Here is a 12,293-nt window from a genome sequence, read left to right on the forward strand (position 1 = left end):
AAGCCCTTCCTGCTAAAACTAAGTGGTCTTCTTATACAAACCTAGAGGTTTTTATACTACCTTTCCTTTTGCTTGACTTATACACAACTTCTGAACTATTTTACAGAAACAAATTAACTATTAATTTCATGAGACTTTAATCCGCGATTCATCTCTTTCTCTCTTCCTACATTTACTGAGTATCTCTTGGTGCATCATGTATGGAGCAGGCCTCAGAGCTACTAAGAGCGATAAGATGTGACCCTACAATCTTTCATTTATTAACTTAACCTCATTCAAATAGAGAAGTAGACTGAAAACTCCTTGAAGGCAAGATCCAGCTTTGATCCTTCTCTTGGATACCATGATATCATTAAATATATAAAAAATTTACACTGATTTTATATATATATATATATATTGCCCAAAGGTAAAATAATTAAAAGAAAAGCATAGTTCAAGCAGGGGTCAGCAACTGTTTTTCAGTGGGCTATAAAGTAAATATCTTAGGCTTTGTTGGCCATATTCTGTCAGGACGACTTGATTCTGCCTTTGTAGAGTGAAAGCAGCCACAGACAATACAGACACGAATAAACATGATTGTGTTTCAGTGAAATATTGTTTAGAAAAACACAATGGGTCATATTTTTCCACAGGCCATCGCTTCTCTCAGCCCAAGCTTTATAGACTAAGACAAATGAGTGGAACATAATATAAAGAAAATAAACAGGTTTAAATTGGTAATTCTTAACCCTTTTTTTGAGGCATAAACTTCTCTCAAAATGCAAGCAAACATTACCACGGGAATATGTCACACAATTCTGCATTCAGTTCATCAGTTTTGCAGCTAAATGTATTCCTCATTAGAACTGTAATGGGATTTTTTACAAGAAAGTAAGACTATTTATGGGACACCCTCATGAAAGATGAATATGATCATATTCTGCCTGAAACCACCAGTTGGGGTCCTGGTCAGGACTCTGGTTATAGGGCAGTAAATGTCCATCAGAGGAAGGGTGCACTTTAGCATGCATGAGACCCTAGGTTCAATTCAAAAAGAAACAAACAAACAAAAATCCCCCAAACAAAAAAAAAAAAACTGGAGGAAATAAAGATCCTGGACATGAGCACAAGACTGATCATATGCTCTTATCTCCTTGGCCCATCACAAAGGCAGCCCTGTGATTCTTTTCTGCAAACTCTGCCTTCACACCCTTTACTGCCCATTTTGTTCATCAACTGAACAAAAATCCCAGAACTAGCTTAATCCTCTTATTAAAGGCACTTCCAGGCCTTCTCTGGGGGGTGCTCTACTCCACCAAGAAGACTCACCAACAAGCAATGCACAGGGTCCCCTCTGAGATCTGTGTCTGGTGCCTGCAGCAAACGCCAGTCTCTGCCTTTGTTGTATGTGATGAAGGTCTTCACTTGGTTGTCAATCTTCTTGTTAGCCAAGAACATTCCCTTTATCCCTGCTACCTGGGAAAAATGGACATGGCTGAAAAATACATCAATTTGAGAAGAAGAGACATCTTTGTTTACGTGTTTTTTTTTTTTTTTAAGCAAGCTGTCAAACTTCAGCCAAGAGCATTTGTCTTGGAAGAAACACAGGGTGAGAATGGAAGTGGGCAGATGACGCTTAGGTATGACTCCCCAGACAGTTGGACAGAAAGCAGCAGATCAGCCCCTTGTTGTATGGGAATCATAATACAAGTTTGACAGAAGCTTATTATTACTCTAAGGTAGGTAGGCAGCAGCCTTTAGTTGCCAGGAGATAAACTCTGGTTGCACTCAGTTCTGTTACTTTCCAAGTGCTCAATAAAGAAACGCTACTTTTATTGTATGCTAGACTAGCACCCAGAGTCTTAAATATCGTATCTCATTTAATCCTGTTAACAGTCCTCCTGGGGGAAAAAAATCACTCTATTCTCTATTCCACATATGAGATCTCAGGCTTATCCAGATAATGGGACTTTCCCAAGTTACACTAAGGACACACAGTAAGTACCTAGAATTTTTACCCAGAACTCAATAGCTTCAGAGCTTGTGCTCTTAATGACTAAATTACTGAGCCATTTGCAGCCTTGGGCAACTGAGAAGAGTCAAAGATTCTAATATAATAACTGTTGTGATTTTTTTTTGGTATAAGATCTCTTTTAATTCACCAAATGCAGTGTACATTTGAGAAAAACCTTAAAACTTAAGAAAATATTGTTTTTCTAAATCACTAATTGATCCCTGTCCATTATAATGTTTCTGTTCTCACCATTAGCAGTTTTTATCAATTGTTTAACTCTGAGAAGATAACTATTTTCTTTCTTCTATATGTTAAGAAAGAGGTAATAATTGACCAATTGCCAAAATTGTGCAATAACAAGTTATCCACTGTGCACTGAATTTTCAGGTGGTCTGGACTGATCAAACATAGATTTTACCCTGCAGAAAATAATCCCAATCCAGAAATAATGGACAGCAGTGAAGAAAAGAACTGAAATGTGTTGAGTTGTGCTTTTCATCTCTGCATGTGCAGCATCTCGCTTAATGCTCTCAATAACCGAGAGAGAGAGTTCTCCTGAGCCACATTTGGAGGATGAGAGAGGGGAGACTTAGATTAAAAGCTACCTGAGACAGGTGCACGGGGCATAAATGGATAAGTAAGCATCTCTGAACCTACTTAACTTGGAACCATTGTATTACCAAGTGAATATTTTGAATCAGATGAGTGAAACAATACTGTCAAGCACTATCCCCAGTCCTTCATAGACAAACTTCAACACTTGCTATCAACCTGTCTTAGCAACTTTTATCCCAGCGCTGTGGATGAGAAAACTAAGGTGCGGACAAAATGAATGGTTTACGATGACAGAGCGTTGGGTTTCCTACTCAAATCTGTATGACTCTCAAAATTCTTTCAGTAACTACAGCTCCAAATGTGGCAAATCAAAGAGGTTGGGCTTCGATCAATAGAAGACACACGCTTTGCCTTTGCTTTGGACACAGTCAGACTTCATTAATTTGTACCTGCTGATTTGGCATCTGGGATAATTTAGAGTTGGGCTAAATTTGTACTATTTTGGAACTACAAGTTTGTTAAACAAATAAATGGTTTAAACGAGTTGCTGAGAGGAATACTTTGAACTACTTAAAACGAGCTACATTCTGGGCAATCAACAGCAGCTAGGACAATTTCTTGTGCACTGTCAATCCTCAAAAAAAGAGTTAGGCAGGAGCTATTGGGGCACTCAAACTCCCAATGACACTATGTTAGTTCCAAATTATATCTAGTTATTTACTATACCAGCTCCATAAGGGCTGCTCACCAGGAAACTCCATATTACTTTTGCATATGTTCAAGCAGCTGTTAGAAACTTAAATATGACCAAACTGCCTGTTCTTTAAAAATGAAATTTCATATATCAGAATTTTCAACAAAGTCATACTGGTCTTCTCTCTATACCATAACCAGAAATGAGAAACGACTCTGTCTTAGTTAGTCAGTACTCTAGAGGGTTACGATAAGAAATAAAAATGTTACCTAGTCCCATATTTTCATTGCCCAGTTTCCTTCCTGCTCTCTCCTCCTTTTGCCAAGGGCAGCAGAGCAGGGTTATGCATGCGTAGATCTGGTTCATCTGATTTGCAGAAGTGGTGATTTTATTGGGCCCCAACTGATTGGTATTATCAAATGCTACTTGAGCAGAGAGCTGGGCTTTGTAATTCATCTCTGGCAGCTTGGCCTTCAGGTTTATCTTGAGGAATAAAAACTTGGCAAAGTAGAGGGAATGTGTATCAACATAGGCTAGATTTGGAGAGAGTCTGTTTATTTCCCCTCTTACAGCCAAGACACTTTTCCATTTCAGGTGTCTTTTATTGTCTTGCTCTGTAGCCTGGTATGCAAAGATGGTCAGCCCTGCTCCTAGGTTCTGTGCCACTCACTCTGCTCTGCCTCTGGGCTTGATCAATCCATCTGTGTTTCCCACTGCAACCTTATTTATGCAGGAGGTACTTTCTTCTAATGCTTTTTTAATAAGATCTCATAATGCCTTTTGTGTTCCTTCTCATTGCATGCGTATGGATCTCAAAAGGGTCCCAAATGTGAAATTGTGTGGGTATGCATGGGTGTTTGTGGGTGTATGTAAGGTGGGGGGTCCCACTGAGGATGAAAGAACATATTTATATTGCCAGCTGACCTCCTTCTGTGCCCACATTACATGCATGTTTAAGAACTGAGTAAGGGGATGGGGCTGTAGCTCAGTGGCAGAGCGCTTGCCTAGCATGCATGAGGCACTGGGTTTGATCCTCAGCACCACATACAAATAAGCAATGAAATAAAGGCAGTCTGTCCATCTACAACTAAAAGAATTGAGTAAAACTGAAGGATGGCAAGCGTGGGGAAATGTAGTATTCCCAGCAGAAGTTCTGCCTTCACACGGACACGGCATTTCCAGCAAAGACACTCCTTTGAAAAAGGTGCAGCACATTGGTAGAAGCTCATCTTCCCTTGGGGAAAGAACTGTTAACTTTTATGCTACTGAATTCTGCAGAAAGACTTCCAAGAGGGCTTGGTGTCTTGAGAAGCTACTGTTCTCTCTTCACTTCTCATATGGATGAATTGGATAAGAGAAATCTCAAAGGTCATGAAAAATTATTTCTTGTTTTTTAATATTATAGAAGCCAGGTTATCATTTTTACTAGGTTCTTAATATGAATATGCAATAGCTCAAACCTCAACCTAGTAGAGAGCATTTCAAACATTTACTGTACCTGAGCATGAGCATCTTACAGTGCTGTTTCTTCTTTTCTCTTGCTCTCTTCATGCTTATAGGCCAACCCCAAATTTCTCAGACAACTTCTCAATGTATCTCTACCTCTACCTCAAGATCCAGCTCTATAACCCTTTCCCAGAAATAAGAACCTCTTTTCATCTTGATTGTCTCTAACATTTCTCTGTTCTTCCACTTGTTTTGCATAAATATGGCTATATCTTGGTCTCAACAACTGTAGAATCTTCTTATGGATGACAATCTTCCCGTAGACTTCTCTTGTACTCTTTATACTTCTTATCAAAAGTTAATTCAACTTTATCTTCTTTTATGAACTCTTACATTACAGTCCCCACCTTAAGATAACCTTTGGATTGCTGTTCACTTCACCATATTGCTTCTTTAAAATTATTAAAGGTAAAGTCACTTTGTACAAGGAGCCCCAATTCTGTTTTCATAAGATAGGTAGTTCTGCATTAGAAGATGTAACAACTACAAAAATAACATAAACTTACTGAGTGCTAATAAATAACGAGACATTTCATGAAAGGCTCCTGCAGACATGAGCTCCTGGGTCTCTTGGCGCACTCTGAGTGGAAGAGTCACTTATTCTCATTGTGCTGATGATTGAACTAAGGCTCAGATGTGGACAATCACTTGCCTAATGTCATTCAGCTAGAGAAGCTGAGATCTGGACTCCATTTTTAGTCTAACTCTAGAGTTCATAACACTGTGGCTATATTATTTTTTCAAACTTTTCTCTTACCTGAGTATCCTGAGATAAATACCATATTGGGATATCATGACAATAGGAAAATACCCTTTAGTCATCCTTCAGTAATGTACTCAACAGTCATTCAGTAAATATTTTCTGAGCATCTACTATGTATCATGTACTCTTTTAAGCACTGAGGATAAAACACCTAGATTGTCTAAGCCACTGTACCTTTATTCAACAGATTTTCTTTTTTCTTTTTTTTTTTTTTTTGAGAATGAGAATGTGCTAGACGTTGGGATTTCTTTGATTTAAAAGAAGAACCTCACATACCTTCCTCATTTTTTTGATTCACTCTCTAGATGGTTGTCCCCTGCACCAATGGTTCATGTAGAGGTAATGTTGAGAGCAGCCTTCGGCTGGTATTTTCTTTATTTCTATTCTGATGGTGATTGAGAGATGATTTATTTCCACTCTCTCAACTTAAATCAAAAATCCTAAGTGTCAAAATTTGAGGAGAATTAAAAACAGATGAAAAAGTATGGCAAGAAAGAGAGCATTTTCATAACTGTCATTTCTTTGGGCTTTGTGATGGGATATTTTTATCTTCTAAAGAGAAGATCTCAGCCAGAAGAGACACGTACTCAGAAGCAGTCAGGGTTGCCTCTGCAACCAGCAAACTTACTTGATTAAAAAAAAAAAAAGATCTAAATGTTCTTTCTTCCCCTATTCCCCTGATCAAAAGACACTCTCCTCCTGGAGAGACAGGAACCTGTTCTACATCCTGTAATAAGGATGTCTTGAGTTGGACAGCATTCTTTCCTATCTTGTAAGAGGTAGTTTTTCTTCAAGAAGTCACATCAGCAGTACTGGGACTGTTGAATTTTCTCTTTTAAAGACAGGACATGCATAATGTGCTAACGATGCCACGGCATCCTGCTCACTGTTATGGCTTTCCTGATGAATGCCGTGGCTCATCCATTCACCCACATTCTTGTGCATTCTGAATTTGTCAGCTAGGTGGCTTCACTCCCAACACAACCTTTCCCACTCAGCTTGGGTGAACTGTCATTGCCCATTAAGCCAAAGGGCTCTTCATCATCATTAATTAATATTCCCTTCCCAAAGGAGGGAGGATATTGTCCAAAGCTGTCAGATTCCCTTTCATCATCCACACCACCCAAATACACTGGAATCACATGTCTCAGACACACTCATCACATCCCTTTTGCTCTGGCCACCATTAAGCATGCCGTCTTCTGTTTTTTAACTCATACAATGCTATTGGAACTTTTGAGCTATTCAGGAATAGCAATGTCTTAGGACAATTTGCTTCCAGGATTTTCTTACACACATGCATCTACCACACAAAAATTTGGAGTCGTGTATAAGTACTGCCTTATAAGTCAGGAACTTGCTTCTGAAGGTGGTGTATAGGTCTGGAGTCATCAACTGCTGATTCTCTTCTTATTAAATATTCCCTCAGATAGTTTTCTTTTTCCTGTATGGTTTCTTCCACTGCTAGGAAAAATCTAATGCAATTTTCCTGCCCTGTAATGTCTTTCAATCTTGATGCCATTACTCATCTGCAATCAGAAACAAGTGCAGATACTAATCTTTCAGGGAAGAAACAATATTTCATAGTGAGGAGTTTACAGACGCTCAGATTTAGGTCCTAATTCTGTCACAAACTAGCTTTGAATCCTTGTAAAAATGGTTATATTATCTCAAACTCTATTTACTCAATGAGAGGAGAGTGATTATAGTCCCTCTATATTCCAAAGTTCAAATGTGGATTGAATGGTATAGTTATGGAAGATTATTTCCACAGTGCTTTGTACAAAATTTCCACCCCAAAATATTTGCTATTATTATTATATCTCATATACAACAACCAAAAATATTTCTAATATGTTTACTCTGTAGCCAACTTTTCTGGCTCACATTTCTTCACCATCTTAAACAAGGGACATGTTCAATGTCAAATTCACACTCAGAGAAAATTCTGGAATTTTAATAATTAAACCACAGGAGATTGTTCCCCAACACTTTGTCCTCAACATTTTCCCATTTCATTCCCTATACACATGTAGCAGCTAGAGTAAAGGATGGAGTATTTGTAACCAAGTTCTAATGTATGTGCAAACGAAATGGTTTTAATGAGACTTTTGCTTCCTTCTGCATTTCCCATAAAGACCCATCAACAATGTAATTCCTAAGATATGGACCCATCTACATGCTCATAGCTGAAACAGTTCACCTCTGTTAAAACAGCTTCAAGAGATCGCAGGTACAGAAACAGCAGGTGACTGGCATGCAGAAGCATATAAACAATGAATGGCATCCTCTTTAGTCACCCCCAAATGTGAGCAGATGTGCACTCCGTATATTCCATCCCTGTCTCCCCCATCTCTTATGATGCTCATCTCTGTTCCTTATTAACTCATGTATGGATTTTCTTACTTTTCATTTATCTCTAAGCTCTCATCATTCATTTCAACTCTACTGGGAAATTCATGCTGGATGGCTTTCAGCTTCCTGCTAGCCAGAACAATCAGATTTAAGGGAACATTTGTGCCAGGCTCCGTGTCCGCCAATATTCTTTGTATCTAGGTAATCAGCAGATATGGCACTGCCGTTCTGATCACATCAATTTCAATTCAAGTTGCTGTGAACTGTCAGGCTAATAAAACAAAGATGCTTCGCTCCCGGCCCCAGGATGCAGAACACCTTTACATAATACAGTCACACCACTGCTCAAAGTGATGATAATCAGAGGCAGCAGTTTCCCTACAGAGAGTCAACTGCAAGAGAGACACAAAGGGGAACTGCAGGATTAACAAAGGAATGTTTGCCATGTCCAGAGGTCACCCTGCTTCCTATTCTAATTCCATACCCATGCCAACATTTGAATTCAGAAAACAATCCATGAAAACAATCGCAAATAACAAGACATTGCAAAGTCATTCCTGCTCAGATCTGTCATCTTTCCCATTATCAAGGGACCAATTAAAATGGTCTTTACTTCTGGCAGAAAACAAAATGTATCAGGAAACTCTATTTTGAATGGACTTGATAAAAGAGGAGAGAATAATCAGGAAGCTACCTGAAAAATCAGAAAATGTACTCCAGAGACCAAAGACAGAACTAGACCCAAGAAAGCACCCTGGGCGATTAGGCTGGGGCAGCTGGTGTGATATCACAACAGCTGGACACCTGAAGACACTTCCATTGTAAATGCTGGATCCAGGGAAGAGAATGTGTGGCATTTCAACAAAACACACTTCAAATTTACATGTCCACAGGGCATTTACAAAGGAGGAAAGCAATGTGACAATTTATATTTGCTTATAAGAAGTCAACTAGTTTGTGTCAAAAAAAGAAAGGACATATGGTCATAATGCTAATTGCAATATGAGAAGAAGTAGAAATCTAAAATAATGGAAATGTATTGAACATTTAAACAATGAGAGCATATTTGAAGACTACAAGAGTACAAGATTATATTGATGTTTAGACTCTTTGGAACATATTAATTATGTCATCTACATTTTGTTGAGCATTACTGTATTCCAGGTATTGCACTCAACATGTACAAGGATTAACTCATTTCATTCTCAGAGAGATTCCATCCTGGAGGTCCTGTGTTTATCTCCATATTTTAAACAAGGACACTGTGGCTGAGAGAGTATAGATATGGCTCAAAACTACAAACAAATGGTATAGCAAGGGTTCTCACCCAGGCAACCTGAATCTAAAATCTATCCTCTAAATTAAATTTCATCCGAAGGGAATTTGAAACTAAATCACCAGAGTATGTAAATGTTTTCCAGAATACATGTTCAGTTTGAGGCAGAGATGTAAGATACTATATTTACCTGAAACATGGGCAGGAGAGAAAGTGGGAAAAGTTTGCAGTACATTTTTTCTAAATACATACACACAAATCATGTCCCTTGCTAGTCTGTCATAATTGCATCATAAATACTTGGACAATGAATTGGGCAGACCATTTATTAACCAGCCTTTATACATACAGAGAAATCTAGTTCCTAGAAGACATCTCAACGAGTTCCTGAAGGGGAAGGAAAATAGAAATCTCTAAGAGGAATTACAATGATGGGCTTGAGTTTTGTAAGTGAAATTGGTTTCTTTCATCCTGGATATAACTCCCTTGCTTCTTATTATACAAACAACTACTCGAAAGCCTGAATTTACCCTCCACCAAATGATTGTGACATTGGGATACTACATGTTTAAATCCATTTTAGATTTTTTTCTCAGATAAAATATAGGTATGATATTATTTTCTAAATCCTGCATGTTTTTTAAATGACACATTATAACCCATTATAAATTCTTCTTGGTGCATGATATGACTGGCAAATGGCTAAAATACAACCCCAAATACTAGCTTTCTTTCTACCCAACTGTGCCTTAAAAGGCAATTAAAGCATTGATGTTTGTCATAAAAACTGGTTGATCCAAAGTGTATGAATTTATTTTGAATTTGTATTATTTTGAGGAATGAAGAGCCTTAGTTCCCTTGGGGAATCCAGAAAGCTCTGGTTTTGTTGTGGTTTGTTAAATTACTTTTCCCAGATTTTGGAGGGAAAAAACCTCTTAATCTTATCTCACATTCTGGTCCAGGAAGAGAAAGATCATTAGCTAGGGGAAGTCACTGAGTTAAAAAGTGTGCTCTGATGTCATGCCAAGATGTCCCTGTCCCTTTCACTCTTCAGAGAGAGATAAAGGAGTTCTGCCCACTGGTTCTTCTTGCAGCACCCTGTCGGCCTCCTCAAACTATTTTCAAATGCCATGTGTGGAACACACTTATGTAAACACTTTCATTGTCTATCTACCCAGACACTCTCCAAGTCCTCTCTGGGCCTTCACATCTTGCAGACTTGGTCAAAGAGAATGCCTCCCAGAGAGTTCTGTGGATTGCAAATTAACTAACAAAAACATTCCATAAATCCCTTCAACTCCCAAGTGCAATGAGACTGCACATGGAAACAGTAATAAAATGATCCAACGGCTGGTGCTGGCTCTTCCTTGGCCAGTCCAGTCATTGCTATAGCTCAGCGACCACATGTACCTGGTGACATACCTCATAGAGGTCAATCATGACGTTACCCTCAGGACCTCTGCTGCTCTGGACATTCTCCAAGGCCAATGTGAAGTAGACACCTCGGGTGTCTGAGATGTAGAGGTTGTAGGTATCATTCTGGTTCCATTCTTGGACTGCTGCAAACACTTGGTTCTCATCTGTGCTAATGACATGCATATCCTGCAGGAAGATACAGGAAGTGAAGAGGGAAGAAGAGTTTTATGCGTTAACTGGCGTGCATCTAATAAGCTTGGGATCTACTGAAGTATATCAGAATCAGCATTTTGATGAAAGACAGAGAGCATCCATTTGCATATATAAAAATAATAATTAGATAAGGGTTAATCATATATTTTCTTCATCATGTGAGAGGTCAGGAAGTAAGATCATGAGAAAAAATAAGAGAGATGCTTAGTGGCTCAGTTATAATTTAATGTCCTCATTAGAGAATTTGAAGAGTACTGTCTTAAACATATATAACTATGGAGAACCAATCATTCTGATGTATTTGTCAAGTTTAAACATGGTAAAGCTTATGTGAGGCAAATATGAGGAAAGTCTGCAGGAACAGAGAGAAAAGAGAAAACCCTTCATCTCTTACCATGGTCCACAGACTAAGAAAATGGATGCCATCTGCAAGCTTGTTAGATACACAGAACTTCAGGGCCCATTTATGAAATCAAAATATGCATCTTAATAAGATCCTTTAATAATAAGCAGGGGGCAGCTGCATCTGGGTGCAATTCCAAACCCTTTCCCCTTGTTCAGAACTCTGGAGAAGTGGATTCTAACACAGACAAGAGCTTGCCATCCCCAACCAAGGGTCCCAGTCTCTTTTAGGGGATACCTGTTCACATGCTCTCAGCTGCCTTTTATTTTTTCCCAAATCAGTAGACACAATACAACTTCCAAAAATTAAAAATAAAAACAAAGGGAAAAAAGTTTCCAAATACGAAGCTATCCATATCACAAGGGTAGAAGAAAAATGTGGAAAGATTCTTGGCCTTTATGTTCTCTTTCTAATCTTCAGAAATGGACCTGGCTCTGTCCTCAGACACTTCAGGATATCTGGCTATCATTCCTTAGTAACAATCCTAGTGCTGGAAAGTTCTCCTTCACCTCTATACTAAATTTTTCATTGTCGCTCAAGTTATTTTTCTTTTCTTTCCTGCAAAGCTGGGTCCCTGGGCCTCAGGCATGCTAGGCAAGTGCTGTGCCACTGAGCTATCACCCCAGCCCTTGTAACTGGAATTCACATCTTGGCTCTTTAATTCAGCCAATGCAGGTGGAACTCTGTGCTCAGAATTTTCACCTGCAAAATAGAGATAAAAATAGCAGGCATCCCCATTGCATTGTGAAGATAAAAGTAGTTATTAAGTGTTAATACACTTATAATAGTGCCCAGTACTTAGCATATGCTCTATAAATGGTAGCTATTATCAGTTAAGGGACCACTTTTATCCCCCTTGTTGATCAGGCAAGGTGAGTTGGCTTTTCTATTTTGTCTTCACTAATGCTCTCAACAAAAGGTGGTTCATCCAAATGTTTTCTTTCTTTCTAATGAAATTAGCTGTGCAAATGAGCCCCAGAGTTGCCCTTCCTTTGTCCACTGAGGGACAAACCCTCTATGGCTCCCCATTCTCTATAAGGCTAAGACCAGAGCCCTTACCCTGGCATTTAAAATTGTCAAAAAACTACTCCCAGTTCATGTTTCCTTCCTTCAACG

The 12,293-nt window shown here is 38.8% G+C and overlaps 1 protein-coding gene across 4 annotated transcripts in view; it reads right to left on the reverse strand.

Annotated features, from left to right (window-relative positions):
- The window catches only part of Sorcs1 (sortilin related VPS10 domain containing receptor 1), a 477,578-nt gene that overhangs the window by 96,941 nt on the left and 368,344 nt on the right, over window positions 1-12,293 (reverse strand). For all 4 annotated transcript variants that reach the window (XM_077798467.1, XM_077798468.1, XM_077798470.1 and 1 more), the window contains exons 9-10: window positions 10,568-10,747; window positions 1,312-1,458 (exon numbers count right to left, since the gene is read on the reverse strand). In XM_077798467.1, the coding sequence (XP_077654593.1) occupies window positions 1,312-1,458; window positions 10,568-10,747 (327 nt within the window). The remainder of the gene's footprint in view (window positions 1-1,311; window positions 1,459-10,567; window positions 10,748-12,293) is intronic.

Source organism: Urocitellus parryii, chromosome 5 (assembly GCF_045843805.1).
Source record: "Urocitellus parryii isolate mUroPar1 chromosome 5, mUroPar1.hap1, whole genome shotgun sequence".
NCBI lineage: Eukaryota > Metazoa > Chordata > Mammalia > Rodentia > Sciuridae > Urocitellus > Urocitellus parryii.